The 26,260-nt window shown below is 67.8% G+C and overlaps 1 protein-coding gene across 5 annotated transcripts; it reads left to right on the top strand.

Moving 5' to 3' along the window:
* The first annotated feature begins 390 nt into the window (after positions 1-390).
* Positions 391-26,168, top strand: NPHS1 (NPHS1 adhesion molecule, nephrin). Of its 5 annotated transcripts, none has more exons than XM_075906961.1 (30): positions 391-525; positions 1,507-1,623; positions 3,055-3,249; positions 3,904-4,026; positions 4,116-4,247; positions 4,524-4,605; positions 4,829-4,932; positions 6,458-6,579; positions 6,724-6,895; positions 8,804-8,961; positions 9,446-9,587; positions 9,990-10,114; positions 13,547-13,715; positions 13,900-14,029; positions 14,143-14,315; positions 15,752-15,892; positions 17,235-17,375; positions 17,451-17,572; positions 18,234-18,405; positions 18,804-18,960; positions 20,374-20,525; positions 21,142-21,253; positions 21,449-21,621; positions 23,206-23,256; positions 23,413-23,529; positions 23,652-23,676; positions 23,826-23,931; positions 25,191-25,290; positions 25,465-25,634; positions 25,966-26,168. In XM_075906961.1, exons 2-30 carry the CDS (start codon positions 1,569-1,571, stop codon positions 26,098-26,100), a joined length of 3,756 nt encoding a protein of 1,251 aa, XP_075763076.1. In that variant the 5' UTR covers positions 391-525; positions 1,507-1,568; the 3' UTR covers positions 26,101-26,168. The 5 variants fall into 5 exon arrangements, with proteins under 5 accessions (XP_075763076.1, XP_075763077.1, XP_075763074.1 ...); XM_075906962.1 differs by having other exon boundaries at positions 406-525; positions 1,524-1,623; XM_075906959.1 differs by lacking the exon at positions 391-525 and having other exon boundaries at positions 1,496-1,623; positions 25,483-25,634.
* The last annotated feature ends 92 nt before the right edge of the window (positions 26,169-26,260 follow it).

The following is a 26,260-nucleotide window of genomic DNA, read 5'->3' as shown; positions in this document are numbered from 1 at the left end:
AGTCGCGGGTCACAAGCAGGGCCTGGAGCCACCCAAGGTATGATGCCACATGTGCATCCCTGCCGCCCCTCTGTGGGTCATAGCCCTTGTACTGCTCCTGGCTGTGGGGGATTCTCCTGCAGCTGAGACCTGAGCAGTGGGGCAGGTGCTGAGCTCTCGGAAGTGGGGTGGAACAGGCCCTGGGGTTCTGATGGGCAATGGGGGAGAGACAGGGCAGGATGTCCTGTCCTGGGCCCAGCCAGCTCTCACAGGCCTCTGCCTCATCCTGTAATTAACTGAGCCACCCCCACGGCCTCCAGCCGCATCCCTGGACAGGGTCTTCACAGTCAGGCAGGGGCAGTGCTGGGAGATGTCCCAGCTGGTGTCAGCTGGTGGAAGGGGGCAGGGCTGGGGGCGTCATCCAGGGCCAGAATCCATCTCTTTCTCTCCGCGGCAGGCAGCCGGCGGCTGGGCGCAACAAGCCAGCACATCCCCAGGGAGATCCTCCTGCAGAGCTAGGGGCTCTGGGGGGCCCCAGGCCACTGGGTAAGGGGGGGGCAGGGTAGGATGGCACCCGGGGTCTAATCCAGGATGGGGGAGATCCAGGGTCTGATGTGGGGTGGGAGGGAAACGGGATGGGACAGGCCCAGAGGTCTGATGGGAGTGGGGGGCATTTGGGGTGGGACGGGCCCAGAGGTCTGATGGGAGTGGGGAGCATTCAGGGTGGGACAGGCCCAGGAGTCTAATGTGGTGGGGGGGCATTTGGGGTGGGACGGGCCCAGGGGTCTGATGGGGGTGGGGGGAGAGAAAGAGAAATCCTGGTTCCTGCTCTGGGACAGTTAGGATGGACAGGGGTTGGGGGGGGGGGTATGGGGATAGATAGATCGATCGTTGGGTCGCTGGGTGGGGTGTGACTGACAGTCCCTGGGAAGATGGAGGACAGCACCCCCAGAATGGCTGGGTGACAGAGGGTGGCATCTGCAAGTGCCAGGCCAGGGAGATGGGGCATTGCAGAGGGATGGAGAGCAGTGCCCCCTAGCGCCGGGCTGGGGGATAGGCAGGGCCGGGGGTGGAAGGGCAGTGCCCCCTGGGCTGGGCTGGGGGATGGGCAGTGCCCCCTGGGCTGGGCTGGGGGATGGGTAGGGCCAGGGGTGGAAGGGCAGTGCCCCCTGGGCCGGGCTGGGGGGAAGGGCAGTGCCCCCTGGGCCGGGCTGGGGGAAGGGCAGTGCCCCCTGGGCCGGGCTGGGGGGAAGGGCAGTGCCCCCTGGGCCGGGCTGGGGGGAAGGGCAGTGCCCCCTGGGCAGGGCTGGGAAGGAAGGGCAGTGCCCCCTGGGCCGGGCTGGGGGAAGGGCAGTGCCCCCTGGGCTGGGCTGGGGGGAAGGGCAGTGCCCCCTGGGCCGGGCTGGGGGAAGGGCAGTGCCCCCAGGCCGGGCTGGGGGAAGGGCAGTGTCCCCTAGTGCTGGGCCGGGGGCGGTAGGTAGCTCGCTCACCCCACGTGCTGCCAGTACCTGTCCAGTTGTATTTCAGACTCTCAACCTTCCCAGTGGTTCCCGTTTATCCCCCTGCCTGGCCCAGCGGCGCCGGCGGGAATGGAGCAGCCGGTCACGGCCTTCCTCTGCCTGCTCCTCGGTGCCTGCGCAGGAGGTGAGAGCAGTTCTGCCGACGTTCGCTGCAGCCGAGCATCCCCGGCGCGACACGGGCCCAGCGTCCCCAGCCTGCCCACCCCCATTCCCCGCAGCCTCCCCCAACGGCCTGCCAGGCATGGTTTCCAACAGGGGCCTTGCACTAGAGGGTGCCATTTTGGAAATTGCATTCAAAACCATCTGAGCTCTTCTGGGTTACAGTCCAAGCAGTGAAAGCATCAATGTTGGGTTTTTGCCCGGCTGCCAGTCCAGAACACCTGCCCATTTCCTTCACACCTGGCTGGCTGTGGAGATCTCACTGGCATCTAAACAAGACAAGCAGGATGAAAAATGGCATCAGAGGGTTTAACGTGATGGTCGTTTCAAGCTCTGTTTTCTCCAACGGTCCCATCAGAAATGTTGCATGTAAATCAACTGAGAACAGCTGGGTCCATTTCCTTCAAACGTGGCTAGTTTTGGAGCTCACAGGAACATCTAACAATAAGCCAGGTTGGATGAAAATGGAACAAGGGATTTCAAGTCGCGCGGTGCTTCGGCGTTGCAGCTTTCTGAAGCTGCGGGATAGATGGGCCATGGCGTAGGATTCTGTGGGATTTCCTCACATAGAATCATAGAATCCTCAGGCTGGAAGAGACCTCAGGAGTCATCGAGTCCAGCCCCCTGCCCACAGCAGGACCCACCCCAACTCCATCACCCCAGCCAGGGCTTGGTCAAGCTTTAAAAACCTCTAGGGATGGAGATGGACTCCCTACGGAACCCATCCCAGAGCTTCCCCACCCTCCTAGGAAAACAATTTTTCCTAATATCCAACCTAGGCCTCCCCCACTGTAACTTGAGCCCATTGCTCCTTGTTCTGCCAACTACCACCACTGAGAACAGCCTCTCTCCATCCTCTTTGGAACCTCCCTTCAGGAAATTGAAGGCTGCTCTCAAATCCCCCCTCACTCTTCTCTTCTTCAGACTAAACAAGCCCAACTCCCTCAGCCTCTCCTCATAGATCATGTGCTCCAGCCCCCTCATCATTTTGGTTGCCCTCCGCTGGACCCTCTCCAATGCGTCCGCATCCTTTCTACAGTGGGGGGCCCAGAACTGGACGCAATACTCCAGATGTGGCCTCACCAGAGCCGAATAAAGGGGAATAATGACATCTCTGGATCTGCTGGCAATGCTCCTCCTAATGCGCCTAATATTCCATTAGCCTTCTTGGCTACGAGGACACACTGTTGACTCATATCCAGCTCCTCATCCACTGTCATCCCCAGGCCCTTTTCTGTCGAACTGCTGTAGCCAGTCGGCCCCCAGCCTGTAACAATGCTTGGGATTCTTCCATCCCAAGGGCAGGACTCGGCACAGCTGACGAATACTCGATTCTGATGTGAAATCTTTTTTAAAAACTAGAGGTTAATGAAGTTCCTCCTGTTTCCTCCGCCAGGGGCCAGTCTGCAGCAGGCTTTCAGGGTGGAGCCGGATAACATCACAGTCCTGGAAGGGGCTGCGGCTGTCTTGCAGTGCATGGTGGACAATCCCTCAGGCGTGGTCCAGTGGGTGAAGGACGGGTTACTGCTCGGACCGGACCGAAGCATCCCCGGATTCCCCCGCTACAGCATGACAGGAGACCCCAGCAAAGGTGAGTGGGTCTCCAGGCAGCCAGATGCAGCTGAGGGTGGGCTGGCTGGTGCCCTCTGTCCCTCCCACGTCCAGCCCAGCTCTGGCAGCTGTGAACCAGCTGGCTACGTCTACATTGGCCCCTATTACGGAATAGGGATGCAAATGTAGAACTTTGGAAGAGGCAAATGGGCGGGGGATTTAAATATCCCCCGCGGCATTTGCATTTTCATGGCCGCCGCTTTTTTCCGGCTTGGAGATAAGCCGGAGAAAAGCTTAAGTCCAGACTGGAATAAGAGATCCTCCGGAATAGGGCTTTATTCCGGAGGATCGCGCCAGTCTGGACGCTTTTCTCCGGCTTATCTCCAAGCCGGAAAAAAGCGGCAGCCATGAAAATGCAAATGCCGCGGGGGATATTTAAATCCCCCGCCCATTTGCCTCTTCCAAAGTTCTACATTTGCATCCCTATTCCGTAATAGGCGGCCAGTGTAGACACAGCCGCTGTGTGTGAAACCCTGACAGGCCTTGTTCTAGGACTCCTGGGTTCTATCCCAGCTCTGGGAGGGGAGCGATGTCTAGTGGTTAGAGCAGGGGGGTGCTGGGAGCAGAGCTGGGCACAGAACCTAGGTGTCCTGGACGTATAGATTCACAACCCTTTCTGTGCCATGCCTGGCAGGGGAGCACCATCTGCGGATCGTGGGCAGCCGGCTGGCAGACGATGCAAGTTATGAGTGCCAGGCAGGGCGCTCCGAGGATAGCCCAGGCATTGTGTCGCGCACGGCGCTGCTCAGCGTACTGGGTGAGCTGTGGGCCATGGGGGGCTTTGGCGCTGGGAGATGGGGGAGGAGCAAATCTTCAGGACCAATCCTCGTCTCCCCTCCCCCACAGTGCCCCCCAAGCTGCCCATCATGAAGGAGTATGAGACTGACAGCACCGTGACCTGGGTGGCCGGCGTGGAGTACAGCGTAACCTGCAGCGCCAGCGATGCCAAACCCGCCGCAGAGATCTCCTTCAACAAGGGTGCGGCCGGGGGCCTGAGTGGGGCCTGGGCAAAAGGGGCCCCGAGTCTGATCTGGCAAGGTGGGCTAGGCTGGAGGCGCCCATGGATCTGTGTTGGGGGTGGAGCTGGGCTGGAGGAGCCCATAGGTCTGTACTGGGGTGGCAGGGCTGTGGAGATGTCTCAGGGACCCCTGCCCCTTTCCAGAACAGGGCCGTGGGGTGTCCTCAGGGATGCTGCATTGGCTGGGGGGGCTGTGCAAAGAACCTCATTCCCCTCATAGCCCCTCCCACCCCCAGGTGGCTCCCCCCTCCCTGAGGTGTCGCTCCAGGTGAACTCCGGGTCCAACGAGAAACTCTCCAGCACCGAGGCCGTGCTCAGGTGAGAGGGTCCAGGGGATGGGCTGCGCTGGGGAGGAAGGTCCCATGGGCCTGTGCCTGAGGATGGGCTGGAGGGGCCCAGGGGTCTGTGCTGGGGGGTGAGCTGTGGTGGAAGGGCCCGTGGGTCTGTGTTGGGGGGGGAGGGGAGGCTGGGCTGGAGGGGCTCCCCACCTGGACCCCCTTGCAAGCGCTAGATGGCTCAACCCGTCCCCCTCTGCCCCCAGGGTCACTCCACAGAGCTCGGACAACGGGAAGCGTCTGGTCTGTGCAGCCACAAATGAGGCTGTGTCAGCCCCTTTGGTAGCTGGTGTTACCATGAACATCCTGTGTGAGTCACGCACCCCGGGCCTTTCGCGGGGCGCACCCGGGACCACTCAGCACCGGGGCTGACAAGCCCCCACTGCCCTGGCCTCCTCACTCTGCTCGGGACTTCTGCCCTTGGTGTCTCCCCTTCCACAGCCCCCCGCGTGGTCACCCCAGCCGACTGCTTTAACTCCCCCAAGAGACTCAGGTGAACAGCGACCCCCACCGTGGCCCCAGGAACAGGAGTCAAAGACCAGGCGGTGCCCTGCTCAGCCAACCCCTCAGGGGCTCACCCTGCGCCCGCAAGACAAGAGCCTTCCTGGCTCGTGCCCAGAAGCCAGCCCGCAAAGGGCAACTGTTGGGGGTGGGAAGCCACGTCAGCGACCAGCCTTTGGTGCCTGAGGGGCGAAGAGGGGCTGGCTCCCTGTTTCAGCCGCCCCCTCAGCCATTCCCGCAGAGCCCGAGGAGGAGACTCGTGCCCATCAGCTGGGCGCTGCCTGGGGGCCCGGCACAGGGACCTTCTGAAGAGCCGAGGTCGGCTCGTGTGGGCCCCTTGAGCCCTCAGAACAACATGCGGGGCTCCGGCCTCTGCCAGCCATCTCCCTCGCTGGCCCGCCCACGGAGACAGAGGGGCCAGCTGCAGCTCATGCTCACGGCCCACTCCACTGCCAGCCCCTGGAGCCCTGAGCAGTTTGGGCCATGGGGGTCCGTCAGCCACGCCTCAGGCACCCTGTAGACCAATGGGGAGTCACAGAGGAGGTGGACTGAACCCCCCCGCCCGCGTAACTTCACTCCCTGTACATGCCGGCCCATGGCCATCAGCCTTTCCCAGCCAGGGGCACTGCAGGACGTCGTGTGGACATGGATAAGCACAGCTGAGGGCACCACATGCCTGGAGCTGATAGGAAGGCCTGTGCCGAGCTGCTTGGGGAGCGTGGGGTACATTGGCGGGGGGCTGAATGCGTAGGCAGGTTTCCCTGCCCCACCCCCAATCTGGGGACACCTACCAGCTTTCTGTGCGACTCCACGAAGCAAATGGGGTGGGAGGGGGTGAGTTGATAGGGAGGTGATTCTGCCTCTGCTCGTTAGGCAGCTCGTTAATTATGCACCCAGCACCCTGGGCTGCTGCTGTCCCCAAGCACCCACTGAGTGAGCAGGTGCAGCTACACTGAGTCCCCAGGGGGCCCTGCAGAGTGGGGAGGACCGTGTGTGTTTCATGCATCGTTCCCGGCCCCTGTCCATCCATCTGTCTGTCTGTGTGGAGTCTCTTCTCTGCCTCCCACTCCCCTGCCCCCTCCTGTTCTGATATCCTGGCAGCCTCCTGCCCCTCAGTCCACAAGAGCTGGATGCCCCCAGGATAGGGGGTATGGTTCAGCCTGGATCCAATAGTTTGTGGTCATCCACAGCTGCCTCCCCAACCCCCGCTGGCCCCACTGACTCCCCCCCCTCCCCCCGTGGCAGGGACAGGACACTGAGTGCAGGCTGTGGGTCCCAGCTCCCCTGCCCTGGGTCCCCCCCCTCCACCTGCAATCTTTGTCTCCCACCCCCAGTCCCGCCCGAGCCACCCACCATTGAAGGACACACGCGCCCCGAAATCAAAGCTGGGGAGACCCTGAAACTCACCTGCATCTCCCGGAGCGGGAACCCTCTGGCCACGCTGCAATGGCTGAAGGTACAAGGATGGACAGCGGAGCTGGGGGTCCAGAGTGAGGGGCCTGGCAGAGCTGGGAGGAGGGAGCCCAGGGCTGGCAAGGGCTGGGGGTCTGGAGGGAGGGCCCAGCAGAGCAGTGGGGGATGCTAGCCCTTGTGCCCACAGAATGGGGACGTGGTCTCCACGAGCTGGGAGACGGATGACACCGGCCGCGCCTCCCGCAGCCTCCTGACGCTCAGCATCAAACCCGAGGACAACGGGGCCCAGCTGTGCTGTGAAGCCGTGAACCAAGTGTCACCCCTGCCCCTGCCAGCCGGCCTCACCCTGCGCGTGGTCTGTGAGTGTCCCCAGTGCCACTGCTCCCCCAGCCCCCTGCCGGCCTCACCCTGCGCGTGGTCTGTGAGTGCCCCCAGTGCCACTGCTCCCCCAGCCCCCTGCCGGCCGCACCCTGCGCGTGGTCTGTGAGTGTCCCCAGTGCCACTGCTCCCCCAGCCCCCTGCCGGCCTCACCCTGTGCGTGGTCTGTGAGTGTCCCCAGTGCCACTGCTCCCCCAGCCCCCTGCCGGCCTCACCCTGCGCGTGGTCTGTGAGTGTCCCCAGTGCCACTGCTCCCCCTTCTCCTGCCGGCCTCACCCTGCGCGTGGTCTGTGAGTGTCCCCAGTGCCACTGCTCCCCCAGCCCCCTGCCGGCCTCACCCTGCGCGTGGTCTGTGAGTGTCCCCAGTGCCACTGCTCTCCCGGCCCCTCTGCCGGCCTCACCCTGCGCGTGGTCTGTGAGTGTCCCCAGTGCCACTGCCCCCCCTTCCCCTGCCGGCCTCACCCTGCGCGTGGTCTGTGAGTGTCCCCAGTGACACTGCTCCCCCTTCCCCTGCCGGCCTCACCCTGCGAGTGGTCTGTGAGTGTCCCCAGTGCCACTGCTCCCCCTTCCCCTGCCGGCCTCACCCTGCGAGTGGTCTGTGAGTGTCCCCAGTGCCACTGCTCCCCCTTCCCCTGCCGGCCTCACCCTGTGCGTGGTCTGTGAGTGCCCCCAGTGCCACTGCTCCCCCGACCCCCTGCCGGCCTCACCCTGCGCGTGGTCTGTGAGTGTCCCCAGTGCCACTGCTCCCCCAGCCCCCTGCCGGCCTCACCCTGCGCGTGGTCTGTAAGTGCCCCCAGTGCCACTGCTCCCCCGGCCCCTCTGCCGGCCTCACCCTGCGCGTGGTCTGTGAGTGTCCCCAGTGCCACTGCTCCCCCAGCCCCCTGCCGGCCTCACCCTGCGCGTGGTCTGTGAGTGTCCCCAGTGCCACTGCTCCCCCTTCCCCTACCGGCCTCACCCTGCGCGTGGTCTGTGAGTGCCCCCAGTGCCACTGCTCCCCCAGCCCCCTGCCGGCCTCACCCTGCGCGTGGTCTGTGAGTGTCCCCAGTGCCACTGCTCCCCCTTCCCCTGCCGGCCTCACCCTGCGCATGGTCTGTGAGTGTCCCCAGTGCCACTGCTCCCCCAGCCCCCTGCCGGCCTCACCCTGCGCGTGGTCTGTGAGTGCCCCCAGTGCCACTGCTCCCCCTTCCCCTGCCGGCCTCACCCTGCGCGTGGTCTGTGAGTGCCCCCAGTGCCACTGCTCCCCCTCCCCCTGCCGGCCTCACCCTGCGCGTGGTCTGTGAGTGTCCCCAGTGCCACTGCTCCCCCTTCCTCTGCCGGCCTCACCCTGCGCGTGGTCTGTGAGTGTCCCCAGTGCCACTGCTCCCCCTCCCCCTGCCGGCCTCACCCTGCGTGTGGTCTGTGAGTGTCCCCAGTGCCACTGCTCCCCCGGCCCCCTGCCGGCCTCACCCTGCGCGTGGTCTGTGAGTGTCCCCAGCCCTCCCATTGTGTACGCGTTGGGCAGCCTGAGGCAGCCTCTCCTCAGTGAGAGCCACACCCAAAACTCCCACCCCCAGCCAGGCACCAGTGCAGTCCCCAGGAAAACTGAGGCACACCCAGCATTACTACAGAACAGCAGGGGTCAGTAGAAATCCCACGCCACGGAGCGGAGTGAACAGATACAGTCTCCACTTCCTCACAATGTCCCACCCCCACCCTCAGCACCACCGCTCCCTGAGCCTTAATTCCCAGCCCCCCTGCCGGCCAGCCTCACCCTGCGAGTGGCCTGTGAGTGCCCCAGCTGGGCCAGGCTGGGGCTGGAGTACCCCTGAGCCAGCTCCCCTGCCCTACTGTGCCCCACTGGTGGCAGCTGGGGCTGTGGTTCTGAGGTCTCTCCCCTCCCCCCCCCCCAGTTCTCCCCACAGAGGTTTCCATCCTGGGCTCCAGTAACACCCCGGAGAACAAGCAGATCTCTCTGTCCTGCTCCACCGCCCCCAGCAACCCCCCAGTGCAGCTGCGCTGGTGGCTGGGCTGGCGGGAACTCACCACCGCCGAAGTCACCGTCTCCGAGGTCAGTCCCCTGCCACGGGCCTGCTGCTCCCATGGCCACCACAGCTGGAGACACGGCGCAAGAGGAGAACGGGGAGGGCTTGGGGGGCTGGGAGTCCAGACTCCTGGGATCTCTTCTTGCCTCTGCAAGGGGAGTAGGGTCCAGTGGGTAGAGAAGGGGGAATGGAGCCAGGGCACCTAGGTTCTCTCCTAAATCCTTTGTGAATTTCAATGACCCTGTCCCTTTATGGGTGCCTCAGTTTCCCTTGCTACTTAACAATAGAGACTGTCCCATTCCCAGCCCTGCCCAGCCAGTGAGTTCCCTGCCCTGGGGCTAGGTGGGAGCTGGCAACCCTAGATGGAGCAGGCCCTGTGCTCCATTCCCTGCCCACCTGAACCAGCCAGACCCACCCTGGAGCTGGGTGGGAGCCCCAGACCCCATCCCCCCCTCCCCAGCCAACTCACGCCCTGGGAGCAGGGGGCTGGGTGCCAGGTTCTCTCCCCAGGCAGCGCATGGCGGGACAGTGACCGTCTCCAACCTGACGCACGTGGCCCGGCGCGAGGAGAACGGGCTGCCCCTCACCTGCGAGGCCTTCAACGAGGCCGTGCTCTTCACCCGCAGCGCCAGCCTGCCCCTCAACGTGCAGTGTGAGCCCCCCCGGCAGACAGGCGTGGGGGAGGGATGCCCGTGGGAGGTGGGGCTATGGGGAGGGATGAGGGGGCAGTGGGGGAGGAGAGAATAGGGAGGTAGAGCAGAGGGGCTGGGGGGCAGAGGAAGTGGGGAGCCAGAGGAGGGAAGGTGCCCCCCTGTTCTGCCCCACAACCCCTTGCTGAGACCCCAGGTCCCCACCTCTGTGGTAGCCTCCCAGCCCTGCTCCCTCTCACCCCAGCCTGGGAGGGCAGAGAACAGGGGCCCTGGCGATGGGGGAGCGGTGGGCTGCCCCACCCCTGTGGTGCTATTTAGAGGGAGGGTAGGGGACTGATACAGGTTGTCATGACATCGTGGGAGTTGATTGGCATTACACCCTCCTTTCATTCCCCACCCCACAGATCCCCCCCAGAAGCTTTGGATTGAGGCCCCGCCCCCCAACAGCCAGTTCCGGGCTGGCACCAAGGTCAGGCTGACCTGCTTCGCCAGTGGGGGGAACCCAGCCCCACGCCTCGTCTGGATCAAGGTCCTGGGGGCACCGTGCTGTGGGGAGTGGGGCGGAGGCTCAGCGGGAGGCACCGTGCTGTGGGGAGTGGGGCAGGGGGCTCAGCAGGAGGCGCCGTGCTGTGGGGAGTGGGGCGGAGGCTCAGCGGGAGGCGCCGTGCTGTGGGGAGTGGGGCAGGGGGCTCAGCAGGAGGCACCGTGCTGTGGGGAGTGGGGCAGGGGGCTCAGCAGGAGGCACCGTGCTGTGGGGAGTGGGGCGGAGGCTCAGCGGGAGGCGCCGTGCTGTGGGGAGTGGGGCAGGGGGCTCAGCAGGAGGCGCCGTGCTGTGGGGAGTGGGGCGGAGGCTCAGCGGGAGGCGCCGTGCTGTGGGGAGTGGGGCAGGGGGCTCAGCAGGAGGCACCGTGCTGTGGGGAGTGGGGCAGGGGGCTCAGCAGGAGGCACCGTGCTGTGGGGAGTGGGGCGGAGGCTCAGCGGGAGGCGCCGTGCTGTGGGGAGTGGGGCAGGGGGCTCAGCAGGAGGCGCCGTGCTGTGGGGAGTGGGGCAGGGGGCTCAGCGGGAGGCGCAGTGCTGTGGGGAGTGGGGCAGAGGGCTCAGCGGGAGGCGCCGTGCTGTGGGGAGTGGGGCGGAGGCTCAGCGGGAGGCGCCGTGCTGTGGGGAGTGGGGCAGGGGGCTCAGCAGGAGGCGCCGTGCTGTGGGGAGTGGGGCAGGGGGCTCAGCGGGAGGCGCAGTGCTGTGGGGAGTGGGGCAGAGGGCTCAGCGGGAGGCGCCGTGCTGTGGGGAGTGGGGCAGGGGGCTCAGCGGGAGGCGCCGTGCTGTGGGGAGTGGGGCAGGGGGCTCAGCGGGAGGCGCCGTGCTGTGGGGAGTGGGGTGGAGGCTCAGCAGGAGGCACCGTGCTGTGGGGTGTGGGGCAGGGGGCTCAGCGGGAGGCGCCGTGCTGTGGGGTGTGGGGCAGGGGGCTCAGCGGGAGGCGCCGTGCTGTGGGGAGTGGGGCGGAGGCTCAGCGGGAGGCGCCGTGCTGTGGGGAGTGGGGCGGAGGCTCAGCGGGAGGCACCGTGCTGTGGGGAGTGGGGCAGGGGGCTCAGCGGGAGGCGCCGTGCTGTGGGGAGTGGGGCAGGGGGCTCAGCAGGAGGCGCCGTGCTGTGGGGAGTGGGGCAGGGGGCTCAGCGGGAGGCACCGTGCTGTGGGGAGTGGGGCAGGGGGCTCAGCGGGAGGCGCCGTGCTGTGGGGAGTGGGGCAGGGGGCTCAGCGGGAGGCGCCGTGCTGTGGGGAGTGGGGCAGGGGGCTCAGCGGGAGGCGCCGTGCTGTGGGGAGTGGGGCGGAGGCTCAGCGGGAGGCACCGTGCTGTGGGGAGTGGGGCGGAGGCTCAGCGGGAGGCACCGTGCTGTGGGGAGTGGGGCAGGGGGCTCAGCGGGAGGCGCCGTGCTGTGGGGAGTGGGGCGGAGGCTCAGCGGGAGGCGCCGTGCTGTGGGGAGTGGGGCGGAGGCTCAGCGGGAGGCACCGTGCTGTGGGGAGTGGGGCGGAGGCTCAGCGGGAGGCGCCGTGCTGTGGGGAGTGGGGCGGAGGCTCAGCGGGAGGCGCCGTGCTGTGGGGAGTGGGGCGGAGGCTCAGCGGGAGGCACCGTGCTGTGGGGAGTGGGGCGGAGGCTCAGCGGGAGGCGCCGTGCTGTGGGGAGTGGGGCAGGGGGCTCAGCGGGAGGCACCGTGCTGTGGGGAGTGGGGCGGAGGCTCAGCGGGAGGCACCGTGCTGTGGGGAGTGGGGCAGGGGGCTCAGCGGGAGGCACCGTGCTGTGGGGAGTGGGGCAGGGGGCTCAGCGGGAGGCGCCGTGCTGTGGGGAGTGGGGCAGGGGGCTCAGCGGGAGGCGCCGTGCTGTGGGGAGTGGGGCAGGGGGCTCAGCGGGAGGCGCCGTGCTGTGGGGAGTGGGGCAGGGGGCTCAGCGGGAGGCACCGTGCTGTGGGGAGTGGGGCAGAGGGCTCAGCGGGAGGCGCCGTGCTGTGGGGAGTGGGGCGGAGGCTCAGCGGGAGGCGCCGTGCTGTGGGGAGTGGGGCAGGGGGCTCAGCGGGAGGCACCGTGCTGTGGGGAGTGGGGCGGAGGCTCAGCGGGAGGCACCGTGCTGTGGGGAGTGGGGCGGAGGCTCAGCGGGAGGCGCCGTGCTGTGGGGAGTGGGGCAGGGGGCTCAGCAGGAGGCACCGTGCTGTGGGGAGGGAGGGGCTCAGCGGGAGGCGCCGTGCTGTGGGGAGTGGGGCACAGGCTCAGCGGGAGGCGCCGTGCTGTGGGGAGTGGGGCACAGGCTCAGCAGGAGGCGCCGTGCTGTGGGGAGGGAGGGGCTCAGCGGGAGGCGCCGTGCTGTGGGGAGTGGGGCACAGGCTCAGCAGGAGGCGCCGTGCTGTGGGGAGGGAGGGGCTCAGCGGGAGGCGCCGTGCTGTGGGGAGTGGGGCACAGGCTCAGCGGGAGGCACCGTGCTGTGGGGAGTGGGGCACAGGCTCAGCGGGAGGCACCGTGCTGTGGGGAGTGGGGCACAGGCTCAGCGGGAGGCACCGTGCTGTGGGGAGTGGGGCACAGGCTCAGCGGGAGGCACCGTGCTGTGGGGAGTGGGGCACAGGCTCAGCGGGAGGCACCGTGCTGTGGGGAGTGGGGCACAGGCTCAGCGGGAGGCGCCGTGCTGTGGGGAGTGGGGCACAGGCTCAGCGGGAGGCGCCGTGCTGTGGGGAGTGGGGCACAGGCTCAGCGGGAGGCGCCGTGCTGTGGGGAGTGGGGCACAGGCTCAGCGGGAGGCGCCGTGCTGTGGGGAGGGAGGGGCTCAGCAGGAAGCATGTGCTGGGGGGGCTCAGCAGGAGGTGCCATGATATGGCAGTGGGGGGGGGCACTTAGCAGGGGGCGATTCCCTTTACCCCAGAAGTGGCTTCATTTCTATGATGGGTGAGCCTTATCTAGGGGGTGTTATATGGCCCAGAGGTGGCTGCATCTGTCACCAAGGGGTGGGGGAGTCTCCGGGCCCTGCACCCCCACCCAGACATGACTCCCAGCCAGCAGGCAGGACAGAAGGTTCATGGATTCCCAGGGACACAGCATGGAGCAGACTTGTCAGCCCAGGAACCAGGAGCAGCCAGCACAGCCCAGCTTAGGGAGAGGGGCTCAGAGCCAAGGCCCCTGCCCCTCAAACTACCCAAGACTAACCAGACCCCTACCAGCCTGGTCCAACCCTGCAGCCAGCCCACCTGCCCTGTGTTCCCCTTCCCAGACCAAAGGTGTCACTTGGCCGGTTACAGAGGCCTTGGCCATACGCACTGGGCTAGGGTAGCTTCCCCCATCTAGGTGCTAGTGCAGTACCCAGGGAAACTGAGGCACACACGGGCTACAACAGGACAGTAGCACTCACATGCAGCACAGCCAAGTGAATCCAGTCCCCCTTCTCCACATCTCTGGTCGCTCACTGGGCTCTGGGCTCTCCCGACAGGATACCAAGTCCCTCAGGGAGGGGACCCAGGTGGCCTCGGGCAAGATTGTCTCCAAAGAGCTGATCCTGACCACCAGCCCCAGCGACAACCGGGCCACCTATCGCTGCAACGCCTCCAACGACGCCAAGAGCCCAGCGCTCACCGCCCAGACCCGCCTCCACATCCAGTGTGCGTCCCCAGGCCCGGGGGCAGGGTGGCATGTGCATTACCCCCCCGGCCACCGGGGGGGGGGGCAGCGTGTGCACAAGGCGGAGCCAAGTAACCCCGCCCCTTAAAGGCACAGCCCCCCTTGGGTTGTGGCAGTCATGCACCCAGCTCAGTTCTGCCCCTTTGCTCCCCTCCCACCGCCCAGTTCCCCCGATCGACGTGAAGATCACGACCACCGCCAAGGAGGTGCGACGAGGCCAGGCGCTGACCCTGACCTGCACCACCGGGAGCAGCAACCCCTTTGCCACCCTGGCCTGGTTCAAGGATGCAGAGAAGTAAGAGGGTGCCCCGCACTCACGACCCATCCTGGGCTGCCCCACCCGCCCCTGCCAGGGCTCCTCATTCCCAACCCACAGCCCTGCTCTCCCATCTTGTGCTGCTCTTGCAGGCTGAAGGGGGTGGATCTGGGGCGGAAGCCAGCAGAGTTCGGGGGGCTCTCCACCTCGGGGAAGGTGACCCTGGTAGTGTCATCCTCGGACAACGGGCAGCGGGTGACGTGCCAGGCTCACAGCTCCATCCTGGCAGAGACCGTCAACACCTTCCACAAGCTCAACGTCCTGTGTGAGAACTTCCCCTGCCTGGAGAGCGGGGCGCTGGGCCCCAGGGAGCGGGGCGGGGGCCCGGCAGGGGGCGCTGGGCCCCAGGGAGCGGGGCGGGGGCCCGGCAGGGGGCGCTGGGCCCCAGGGAGCGGGGCGGGGGCCCGGCAGGGGGCGCTGGGCCCCAGGGAGCGGGGCGGGGGCCCGGCAGGGGGCGCTGGGCCCCAGGGAGCGGGGCGGGAGCTCGGCAGGGGGCGCTGGGCCCCAGGGAGCGGGGCGGGGGCCCGGCAGGGGGCGCTGGGCCCCAGGGAGCGGGGCGGGGGCCCGGCAGGGGGCGCTGGGCCCCAGGGAGCGGGGCGGGGGCTCGGCAGGGGGCGCTGGGCCCCAGGGAGCGGGGCGGGGGCCCGGCAGGGGGCGCTGGGCCCCAGAGAGCGGGGCGGGGGCCCGGCAGGGGGCGCTGGGCCCCAGGGAGCGGGGCGGGGGCCCGGCAGGGGGCGCTGGGCCCCAGGGAGCGGGGCGGGGGCCCGGCAGAGGGCGCTGGGCCCCAGGGAGCGGGGCGGGGGCCCGGCAGAGGGCGCTGGGCCCCAGGGAGCGGGGCGGGGGCCCGGCAAGGGGCGCTGGGCCCCAGGGAGCGGGGCGGGGGCCCGGCAGGGAGCGCTGGGCCCCAGGGACCGGGGCGGGGGCCCGGCAGGGGGCGCTGGGCCCCAGGGAGCAGGGCGGGGACCCAGCAGGGGGCGCTGGGCTGCAGGGTGGGGGGCGGGGGCCCGGCAGGGGGCGCTGGGCTGCGGGGTGGGGAGCAGGGGCCCGGCAGGGGGCGCTGGGCTGCAGGGTGGGGGGCAGGGGCCCGGCAGGGGGCGCTGGGCTGCGGGGAGCGGGCCCGGCAGGGGGCGCTGGGCTGCGGGGAGCAGGGCAGGAGCCCAGCAGGGGGCGCTGGGCTGCAGGGTGGGGGGCAGGGGCCCGGCAGGGGGCGCTGGGCTGCAGGGTGGGGAGCAAGGGCCCGGCAGGGGGCGCTGGGCTGCAGGGTGGGGGGCAGGGGCCCGGCAGGGGGCGCTGGGCTGCAGGGTGGGGAGCAGGGGCCCGGCAGGGGGCGCTGGGCTGCAGGGTGGGGGGCAGGGGCCCAGCAGGGGGCGCTGGGCTGCAGGGTGGGGGGCAGGGGCCCGGCAGGGGGCGCTGGGCTGCAGGGTGGGGAGCAGGGGCCCGGCAGGGGGCGCTGGGCTGCAGGGTGGGGGGCAGGGGCCCGGCAGGGGGCGCTGGGCTGCAGGGTGGGGGGCAGGGGCCCGGCAGGGGGCGCTGGGCTGCAGGGTGGGGGGCAGGGGCCCGGCACGGGGCGCTGGGCTGCAGGGTGGGGGGCAGGGGCCCGGCAGGGGGCGCTGGGCTGCAGGGTGGGGGGCAGGGGCCCGGCAGGGGGCGCTGGGCTGCAGGGTGGGGGGCTCATTTGCTGTTGCTCCCTGTGTGCCCCAGTTCCCCCTGAGTTCTCGGCAGAGCAGCCGGCCACGGCCCAAGCCGTAGAACATGGGGCCGTGGAGCTGCCCCTGCGCGTCTCCGCCAACCCCCCCGAACTGAGCTGCAGCTGGAGCTTCCGTGGGCAGGCGCTGATACCAGGTGGGGGAGGAGCTTGGGGGCAGGTGTTAGGGGCTCCCCCTGGGGTAGGTGTTGGAATCTCAACCTCCTTCATGGAGTCCCTGTGGAGGTGGAGTTTGGCTGCGGGTGGGGGAAGGGCTGTGGGTCTCCGGGGGCGCTGTCCGTGCCCACACTGGGGGTGGGGGAAGGGCTGTGGGTCTCTGGGGGAGCTGTCCGTGCCCACACTGGGGGTGGGGGAAGGGCGGTGGGTCTCCGGGGGCGCTGTCCGTGCCCACACTGGGGGTGGGGGAAGGGCTGTGGGTCTCCGGGGGGGGCTGTCCGTGCCCACACTGGGGGTGGGGGAAGGGCTGTGGGTCTCCGGGGGCGCTGTCCGTGCCCACACTGGGGGTGGGGGAAGGGCTGTGGGTCTCCGGGGGCGCTGTCCGTGCCCACACTGGGGGTGGGGGAAGGGCGGTGGGTCTCCGGGGGCGCTGTCCGTACCCACACTGGGGGTGGGGGAAGGGCTGTGGGTCTCCGGGGGCGCTGTCCGTGCCCACACTGGGGGTGGGGGAAGGGCTGTGGGTCTCCGGGGGGGCTGTCCGTGCCCACACTGGGGGTGGGGGAAGGGCTGTGGGTCTCTGGGGGTGCTGTCCGTGCCCACACTGGGGGTGGGGGAAGGGCTGTGGGTCTCCGGGGGTGCTGTCCGTGCCCACACTGGGGGTGGGGGAAGGGCTGTGGGTCTCCGGGGGTGCTGTCCGTGCCCACACTGGGGGTGGGGGAAGGGCGGTGGGTCTCCGGGGGTGCTGTCCGTGCCCACACTGGGGGTGGGGGAAGGGCTGTGGGTCTCCGGGGGCGCTGTCCGTGCCCACACTGGGGGTGGGGGAAGGGCTGTGGGTCTCCGGGGGCGCTGTCCGTGCCCACACTGGGGGTGGGGGAAGGGCTGTGGGTCTCCGGGGGCGCTGTCCGTGCCCACACTGGGGGTGGGGGAAGGGCTGTGGGTCTCCGGGGGCGCTGTCCGTGCCCACACTGGGGGTGGGGGAAGGGCTGTGGGTCTCCGGGGGCGCTGTCCGTGCCCACACTGGGGGTGGGGGAAGGGCTGTGGGTCTCCGGGGGCGCTGTCCGTGCCCACACTGGGGGTGGGGGAAGGGCTGTGGGTCTCCGGGGGCGCTGTCCGTGCCCACACTGGGGGTGGGGGAAGGGCTGTGGGTCTCCGGGGGCGCTGTCCGTGCCCACACTGGGGGTGGGGGAAGGGCTGTGGGTCTCCGGGGGTGCTGTCCGTGCCCACACTGGGGGTGGGGGAAGGGCTGTGGGTCTCCGGGGGTGCTGTCTGTGCCTAGGCAGGGCACAGGATCCAGGGGTGACCCCCTCTCTGTCTGGCTTGCAGAGGGGTCCCCCCGGCACCACCTGCGGGAGGGGGCCAGTCTGTGCATCTGGAACGTGAGCCGGGCCGATGCAGGACCGTACCGGGCACGGTGCCAGAACCCCGAGGGGCAGAACGAGACCCTCCTCCACCTGGACGTGCACTGTGAGTGCCAGTCCCACGCGCGCCCCCCCACTGCCCCTCTCTCAGCACCCCTCTGAGCCCTGCCCTCTGCCCCAGACCCGCCCTCCATCCGCAGCCTGGGCGACCCCGTCTCCGTGGACCTGGGCGCCACAGCTGAGCTGGTCTGCGTGGCCGATGCCAACCCTGCCCCCGCAGGCATGTTCCAGTGGACCTGGCTGGTAAGGGGGCAGCAACCTTTGACCTGCACGGGCCCCGTGCCCCACTCGTGACCTTTGCGCCTGCTCAGGCCAGTCTGACCGGGGCTCATTCCCCTCCCTGGTGTCCTGGCCCTTGCCCGCTGACCTTTGCCCTTCCTCGGCTGGTCTCTGTGCTGAACTCTGACCTTTGACATCTCATGTGACCTTTGCCCCCCTGGCATTTGGATGTATCTTGGACCTTTGACCTTATGTATCCAGCTCTGGTCCTTGCCCTCCAAGCTGTGACCTTTGCACCTTCCCATCCCTGGCTCGGGACCTTTCAGGTGCATGGTCACCATCCGGCCGCGTTCCTCCCATGCAGTGCTCGGGCGGCCTGTGACCCAGGCTGACCTTCACCCGCGCGTATTTCACTTCTGCACTGAACTCTGACCCTTGACAGCTCTGATGTGACCTTTCTCCCTCCCCCAGACCCTTTGATTGTGTCACGTTTAGCCTTGATGGACTCTGCCCCCACTTTGACCTTTGATCCTCTTCTGACCTTTCATTTTTCTCTAACCTTTAACATTTGCTGTTGCCTGTCCAGCCCCTGGCCCCCCGCTGTGGCCTGTGAGCCGCGCAAATATCAGGGTGACCTTTGCCCTCCCTGGGTGCCCCCCACCTGCTGACCCTGCCTTTCCTGCAGGGGATGGAAGAGCGCAGCCTGGAGGAGCTGGAGCTGGAGCCGGAGGCCTCGGGGGCCGTGGGGCGGCTGCGGATCCGGGGGGCCCGGCGGGCTCAGGCCGGGCTGTACGAGTGCCGTGTGGACAACGGGGTGCCGCCCCCTGCCCGGGGCAGTGCCCGCCTCATCGTGCGCTGTGAGTGCCCCACGCAGACCTTCCCACCGAGAACCCCACCCTGGAGCCCTCCAACCCCAGAGACCCTCACCCCGAGCATCTCCTCACCTCTGCTCCTCCCCTTCCCAACATCCGCCCCAAGGTCCCATCCTGGTCCCCCCACACTGGGGAGCCTTCTCACAAACTGTCTCTTCATCTCAGAGTCCCTGATGCCCTCTGGAGCCCCCACCTGGGAACCCCCTCTCCAGGGAGCTGCCCCCCAACAGTGATGCAGATCCTATGTGGCCTTTGCCCATCCCCCTCTGATCTCTTCCCTCCCTCCCCGACATCTCCCCCCCCCCCGGGACTTCTCTGACCCTCCCGGAGCCCCCCGACTCTCTGCCCCTCAGTCTCTAGACTGCCCCCCTCTCTCCCTCCAGTCAAGCCAGAGCTCGAGAAGGGAGTGGGGCTGGGGAAAGTGGCCGTGCCCGGGGACAGGAGCTCGCCTGCCTCCCTGCAGTGTCGCGCCCAGGGGGTGCCCAGCGTGCAGTTCAGCTGGGCCAAGAACGGGGCAGCCCTGCCACCCGACAACCCCAGGTAGGGGAGCCCTACGCTGGCGGGGGGGAGGGGACGCCATAACCCCCTGACCTGGGTATGCAGCCAGAATGGCCTGAGCCAGGTGGGGGTGATCAGTCCCCAGCACACTCGCATCGGAAGCCCTGAGACTGGCTGTGCTGCCCCCACCTGGCCCCTCCTTTCCCAGCTCCGCGGCACCGGCACTGCCAGGGCACAGCTGGGCATCGCTTCCAAAGCCGGGCCTGGTGGCCGGCCGGCCCTCTGCAGGCCTGGGGCACCCATGTGGGGCAGCCAGACCGCAAGTGCAGAAACCTGGGACAGGCTTTTCCGGGGTAGGGGGGTGCGATTCCTTATCTAAGACAAAGCCCCTGGTATGGGGATATCCGGTCGTCCCAGCCCCACATCCTCTGCCAGACAGAGCTGCCCTCTCTGTTGGACCCCCAGCCGGCGGCAGGAGAGGCAGGTGCTGGGGGGGTGAGAATCACCTTAGCCGGCTCCAATGCCACTCGCTGTTGGTGTCACTGCCTGGCCCCCACCACGGGCCTGCTCTCTGCAGCCACAAGCCGGGGAATTTGCATCCAGGTTGCTGAGACGTGGGGAAGGGGGGATTTTCCGGCAAGGTGCAGGGCTGTCCGCAGGTGAGGTTGGCAACCTGCGCTCAGCTAGGCTGTAACTTTTGGAATCTCGAATCGAGGCTCCCATCCCCCACCCCTGCCATTCCCCACAACCACGAAAACATCAGCTGTTCCAATAGCCCCAGAGTGATTCCAAATAAACATGGGGACACGGACACACACACCCCTTGGCAGCCCCTGGGGAGTGATGCAGAGAGGGAAACTGAGGCAAGCAGCACCTTCGTTAAAACGTCACAGAAAATGCCAGCATTGGCACAGAAATGACAGGGTAGGATTCCAGTGTGTCCCCTGTTGCCTGGATACAGGGCACCCCAGTGACCCCAAACTGAGACCCCCACCCCAGACAAGTGCCTTCCCACAGCCCCTCCCCACCCTGTCCTGATCAAACCCTTGTTCTGGTCCCGTCCTGGTCCTTATTCAGCCCCTGAGCCTGGTTCTGATTCAGCGTGTGGGTCATAAGAACAGCCAGGCTGGGTCAGACCAAAGGTCCATCTAGCCCAGTGTCCTGTCTGCCCACAGTGGCCAATGCCAGATGCTCCAGAGGGAGGGGTCACCCCAGGTAATCCTCACCCACCTCCAAACAAACAGAGGTCAGGGACACCATTCCTACCCATGCTGGCTAATCGCCATTGATGGTCCTAACCTCCATGAATCTATCTAGCTCTTTTTTGAACCCTGTTAAAGTCCTAGCCTTCACCGCATCCTCTGGCAAGGAGTTCCACAGGTACAGCATCTGGGCCTGGACCTGTTCTGATTCAGCACCTGGGTCCGGGCTGGTTTTGACAGTGTCCTGCCCCAGGTACACGGAGCACACGTGGCACGAGGGCGCCTGGCACAGCAGCACCCTGACCATTGCCAACGTGAGCGCGGTGCACGACTACGCCACCTTCACCTGCCGCGCCAGCAATGCGCTGGGCACCGACACCCTCGACATTCAGCTCCTCAGCACCAGTACGGCCAGGGCTGTGGTCAGGAGTGAGGGGCACCGGCAGAGCTGGGGGGGCAGGGGCTGTGGGTCGGGAGTGAGGGGCACCGGCAGAGCTGGGGGGGCAGGGGCTGTGGGTCAGGAGTGAGGGGCACCGGCAGAGCTGGGGGGGGCAAGAGCTGTGGGTCGGGAGTGAGGGGCACCGGCAGAGCTGGGGGGGCAGGGGCTGTGGGTCGGGAGTGAGGGGCACCGGCAGAGCTGGGGGGGGCAAGAGCTGTGGGTCAGGAGTGAGGGGCACCGGCAGAGCTGGGGGGGCAGGGGCTGTGGGTCGGGAGTGAGGGGCACCGGCAGAGCTGGGGGGGCAGGGGCTGTGGGTCAGGAGTGAGGGGCACCGGCAGAGCTGGGGGGGGCAAGAGCTGTGGGTCGGGAGTGAGGGGCACTGGCAGAGCTGGGGGGGGCAAGGGCTGTGGGTCGGGAGTGAGGGGCACCGGCAGAGCTGGGGGGGCAGGGGCTGTGGGTTGGGAGTGAGGGGCACCGGCAGGGCTGGGGGGAGCCCAAGGCTGGGGGGGAAGGGCTGCGGGTGGGAAGTGAGGGGCACTGGCAGCAGAGCAGGGTGATCTCTGCCCCCCCCCACCTCTACAGGCCGCCCCGACCCCCCCACGGGATTAAAGATCGTGAGCGTCACCCACAATTCAGCTGCCCTGGAGTGGATCCCTGGGTTTGATGGGGGGCTACCCCAAAGATTCCGCATCAGGTAGGACACAGGAGTGGGGACTGTGGCGCTCAGAGCTGGGAGGTGGAGGGGCCGTGGACTCAGAGCTGGGGGCTGGGATGGGTGGAGCTTGTGTTGGGTGGGGGAGATGAGCTGGGCCCCCCGCAACCTCTGGCCTGGGGCACTGCCCCGGAGAAGCTCACAGCCTGGGCTCCCTCACCCCTCTGTGCCCCCCAGGTATCGCTGGCCAGGCGCCCCCAGCGCCCTGTATGTGGACGTGTTCCCCGCCCAGACCCCCGCGTTCACCCTGACGGGGCTGAGCCCAGCTACCCCCTACAGCGTCGGCGTCAGTGCCCACAACGCGCTGGGAGAGAGCGCCCAGGGCCCCAGCATCACCATCACCACCGCAGGTGGAGGGCACCGTGCTGGGGCAGCTGGGTGGGGAGAGCTTTGCTATGGGGGGCTTGGCGGCTGTTCTGTGCTATGGGGGATGCTATGCCATGGCAGGGGGCAGGGCTCTGTGCTGGGATGGGGGGCGCGTGGCCGTGGCGGGGGGCTCATTCGGAGGTGCCATGGCAGGGGGCAGGGCTCTGTGCTGGGATGGGGGGGCTCGCGGCTGTGGCGGGGGGCTCGTTCGGGGGTGCCATGGCAGGGGGTGGGGCTCCGTGCTGGGATGGGGGGTGCGTGGCCGTGGCGGGGAGCTCATTCGGGGGTGCCATGGCAGGGAGCAGGAGCTCCGTGCTGGGGTGGGGGGGCTCGTGGCCGTGGCGGGGGGCTCATTCGGGGGTGCCATGGCAGGGGGTGGGGGCTCTGTGCTGGGATGGGGGGGCTCGTAGCTGTGGCGGGGGGCTCATTTGGGGGTGCCATGGCAGGGGGTGGGAGCTATGTGCTGGGATGGGGGGCTCGTGGCCGTGGCAGGGGGTTCATTCGGGGGTGCCATGGCAGGGGGTGGGGGCTCTATGCTGGGATGGGGGGCGCGTGGCCGTGGCGGGGGGCTCATTCGAGGGTGCCATGGCAGGGGGTGGGGGCTCTATGCTGGGATGGGGGGCGCGTGGCCGTGGCGGGGGGCTCATTCGAGGGTGCCATGGCACGGGGTGGGGGCTCCGTGCTGGGATGGGGGGTGCGTGGCCGTGGCGGGGAGCTCATTCGGGAGTGCCATGGCAGGGGGTGGGGGCTCTATGCTGGGATGGGGGGGCTCGTGGCCGTGGCGGGGGGCTCATTCAGGAGTGCCATGGCAGGGGGCAGTGGCTCCGTGCTGGGATGGGGGGGCGCGTGGCCGTGGCAGGGGGCTCATTCGGGGGTGCCATGGCAGGGGGTGGGAGCTATGTGCTGGGATGGGGGGGCGCGTGGCCGTGGCAGGGGGCTCATTCGGGGGTGCCATGGCAGGGGGTGGGGGCTCCGTGCTGGGATGGGGGGGCGCGTGGCCGTGGCGGGAGGCTCATTCGGGGGTGCCATGGCAGGGGGTGGGAGCTATGTGCTGGGATGGGGGGGCGCGTGGCCGTGGCAGGGGGCTCATTCGAGGGTGCCATGGCAGGGGGTGGGGGCTCCGTGCTGGGATGGGGGGGCGCGTGGCCGTGGCGGGGGGCTCATTCGGGGGTGCCATGGCAGGGGTGGGGGCTCCGTGCTGGGATGGGGGGGCTCGTGGCCGTGGCGGGGGGCTCATTCGGAGGTGCCATGGCAGGGGGTGGGGGCTCCGTGCTGGGATGGGGGGGCGCGTGGCCGTGGCGGGGGGCTCATTCGAGGGTGCCATGGCAGGGGGTGGGGGCTCCGTGCTGGGATGGGGGGGCGCGTGGCCGTGGCGGGGGGCTCATTCGGGGGTGCCATGGCAGGGGTGGGGGCTCCGTGCTGGGATGGGGGGGCTCGTGGCCGTGGCGGGGGGCTCATTCGGAGGTGCCATGGCAGGGGGTGGGGGCTCCGTGCTGGGATGGGGGGGCTCGTGGGCATAAGGGGGCTCAGCAGGAGGATCTGACCCGACTGGGCTGGTGCCGTTTCAGAACTGCATGTGGAGGAGCCGACAGCTGTGGCGTCTGAGGAACCGAAAGCAGGTGGGTCCCAGTGGGCTGGGAGCCCGGACACAGCGGTTCTCTCCTGGCTTGGGGAGGGCAGTGGGGGCTAGTGGTTAGTGTGGGGACAGGTTGCCTGGGGGTGTGTGAATGGGACCTGACATGTTCCCTCTGGGACACTCGTCTTTGCTTTCCCAGAAGCCCCGGCGCTGCCCGTGGGCCTTGCTGGGGGGCTGAGTGCACTGGGGGCCCTGCTGCTGTTCTCCAATGCCGCCCTCCTCTTCTGCCTGCTCCGACGGTGCCAGGCGCGGGCAGGTAACCCCTCCCCACCTCCCGGCCTGGGGCACTGCCCCAGGGAAGCTCACAACACTGAGTGGCCTCCCCGCAAGGAGGCCCTGCCCAGCTGACCCTTGCTGTTTTCTGGTTCTGACTTGCAGGGATCCAGCGGGAGGCTGAGGAGAGGTGAGTGTCATGGGCAGGAATCAGGGGTGGGGGGGGGGGGCAGTTCTGCATCCTGTTGCCCTCCAGCACCATAACACAAACCTGCAGCCCCCCTGAGCTGGGGAGAGAACCAGGGATCTGGCATCCTGGCTCCCACCTTTGCCTTGCAGGAGGAAGCCCAGTGCCATGAATGACTACGGCTCCGGGGAGGCCGTGAATCCAGCCGCCCGGCGCACGCTGCTGGACAGCTACTCAGAGAGCTGCACCTCCTCTGCGGTGAGAGCACAAGGCAGCATGGAGGCTCAGCAGGGGGCTCTGGGCTGTGGGGAGGAGGGCGGGTTATGGAGTGCAGATGCTGGCAGAGGAGAGATGCAGGCTCAGGGGCTGTGGGGCATGGGTGCTGGCAGGAGGGGAGTGGGGCAGAGCAGGGGCTAGAGGGGCACAGATGCTGGTGGAGGAGAGATGCAGGCTCAGGGTCTATGGGGCGCTGAGAAGCACGATGGGGCTATGGGGTGTGGATGCTGGTCAGGGGAGATGGAAGCGAAGGGACATGGAAGCTGGTGTAAAGGAGATGGGGGCTAAGGAGCGTGGATGTTGGCGGTGGGGAGATGGAGGCTAGGGGGCGTGGATGCTGGTGTAAGGGAGATGGGGGCTAAGGGGCGTGGATGCTGGCGGGGAGGAGATGGAGGCTAGGGGGCGTGGATGCTGGTGTAAGGAAGATGGGGGCTAAGGGGCGTGGATGCTGGCGGGGGGGAGATGGAGGCTAGGGGGCGTGGATGCTGGTGTAAGGGAGATGGGGGCTAAGGGGCGTGGATGCTGGCGGGGAGGAGATGGAGGCTAGGGGGCGTGGATGCTGGTGTAAGGAAGATGGGGGCTAAGGGGCGTGGATGCTGGCGGGGGGGAGATGGAGGCTAGGGGGCGTGGATGCTGGTGTAAGGGAGATGGGGGCTAAGGGGCGTGGATGCTGGCGGGGAGGAGATGGAGGCTAGGGGGCGTGGATGCTGGTGTAAGGAAGATGGGGGCTAAGGGGCGTGGATGCTGGCGGGGGGGAGATGGAGGCTAGGGGGCGTGGATGCTGGTGTAAGGGAGATGGGGGCTAAGGGGCGTGGATGCTGGCGGGGAGGAGATGGAGGCTAGGGGGCGTGGATGCTGGCAGAGGGGAGATAGAGGCTAGGGGGCGTGGATGCTGGCGGGGGGGAGATGGAGGCTAGGGGGCGTGGATGCTGGCGGGGGGGAGATGGAGACTAGGGGGCGTGGATGCTGGCGGGGGGAGATGGAGGCTAGGGGGCGTGGATGCTGGCGGGGGGGAGATGGAGGCTAGGGGGTGTGGATGCTGGCAGTGGGGAGATGGAGTCTAAGGAGTGTGGATGCTGGCGGGGAGGGGGGAGATGGAGGCTAGGGGGCGTGGATGCTGGCGGGGAGGGGGAAGATGGAGGCTGGGGGCGTGGATGCTGGCAGGGAGGGGGGAGATGGAGGCTAGGGGGCTATTTCAGGCTGGGAGGTTGTGACAGGGTCTCTCTGTGGCTCCCCCACAGGGCAGCTCCATGGGTGCCTGGCCAGGGTATGGGCCCACCAGGGCGTATCATCCCCAGCTGTCCTCCCATCCCGAGGGGGAGACAGACGTTGGCACCACAGGTGGGTGAGGCCCCCTGTCCATCCCTCACTCCCCTAGTCCCCCCGCTGGCACCCCCTAGAGCAGAGCGGCCCCTGCCCGATTCCCAAGGCAGCTGGCCCCCCTCTTGGGCCACAGGTGAGCCAGCGCCCCCTTGGCCAGACAGGCCCCCTTGTTCTTTGTTTGACCCCCCCCAGGTGCCTTTGCCTCTACAGACTCTGTGTTCCATGCCCGCTGGCATGGCCCCCCACTCCTCCATGAATATGAGGACATGATGGAGCCTAGGGTCTATGAGGAACTGGGGGCCCTTTACCCACAAACTCCTACCCCACTGTGCCCAGGACTGGCCCCCTGTCAGGATTACATGGTGAGTGGTCTGCCCCCTCCCCCCACTTCAGCAGCATTCCCGCTTCTCTCCCTGGCTTCGCAAGAGGCGCAGGGTCTAGTGCTTGGAGCAATTGGGGCTGGGAGCCAGGACTGCTGAGCTCTCTCCCTGGCTCGGGGAGGGGAATGGAATGGGGCCCAATGGTTGGGAGGAGATGGGAGCCAGGACACCTGGGCTCCCTGCCTGGCTCCGGGAAGGCAGTGGGGGGTCTAGTGGCTGTTGGGGGAAGGGAGGAGATGAGGGGGCTGGGAGCCAGGATGCCTGGGCTCCCTGCCTGAGCGAGGGAGGGGTGACCAGCTGTCTCTCTTCCCAGGGTACCTATGCATGGAGGGGCCAGGCCCTTGCTGGCTCCGAGGCCCCCCTGAGGATCTACGACCGGGTGGCAGACACCCCACCCCCTGGGGCAGATGAGGAGCTGCCCTTTGAGCTCAGAGGCGAGCTGGTGTGAGGGGGCTGGGGGCTTAGTATCTGACCATGTAATAAACCCCTGACCATGTAATAAACCTCTGCCCACAGGCCTTGACCCCTACTTGGGGGGAGGGACCATGGGCTGGAGGGCAGGGGACTGGGTAGGGAAGAATCATCCAGCTGTCTCCCTCTCCCCCGAC

This window comes from Pelodiscus sinensis, chromosome 24, assembly GCF_049634645.1.
Source record: "Pelodiscus sinensis isolate JC-2024 chromosome 24, ASM4963464v1, whole genome shotgun sequence".
Classification (NCBI taxonomy): Eukaryota; Metazoa; Chordata; order Testudines; family Trionychidae; genus Pelodiscus; species Pelodiscus sinensis.
This window is presented reverse-complemented; position numbering and strand designations above follow the sequence as displayed.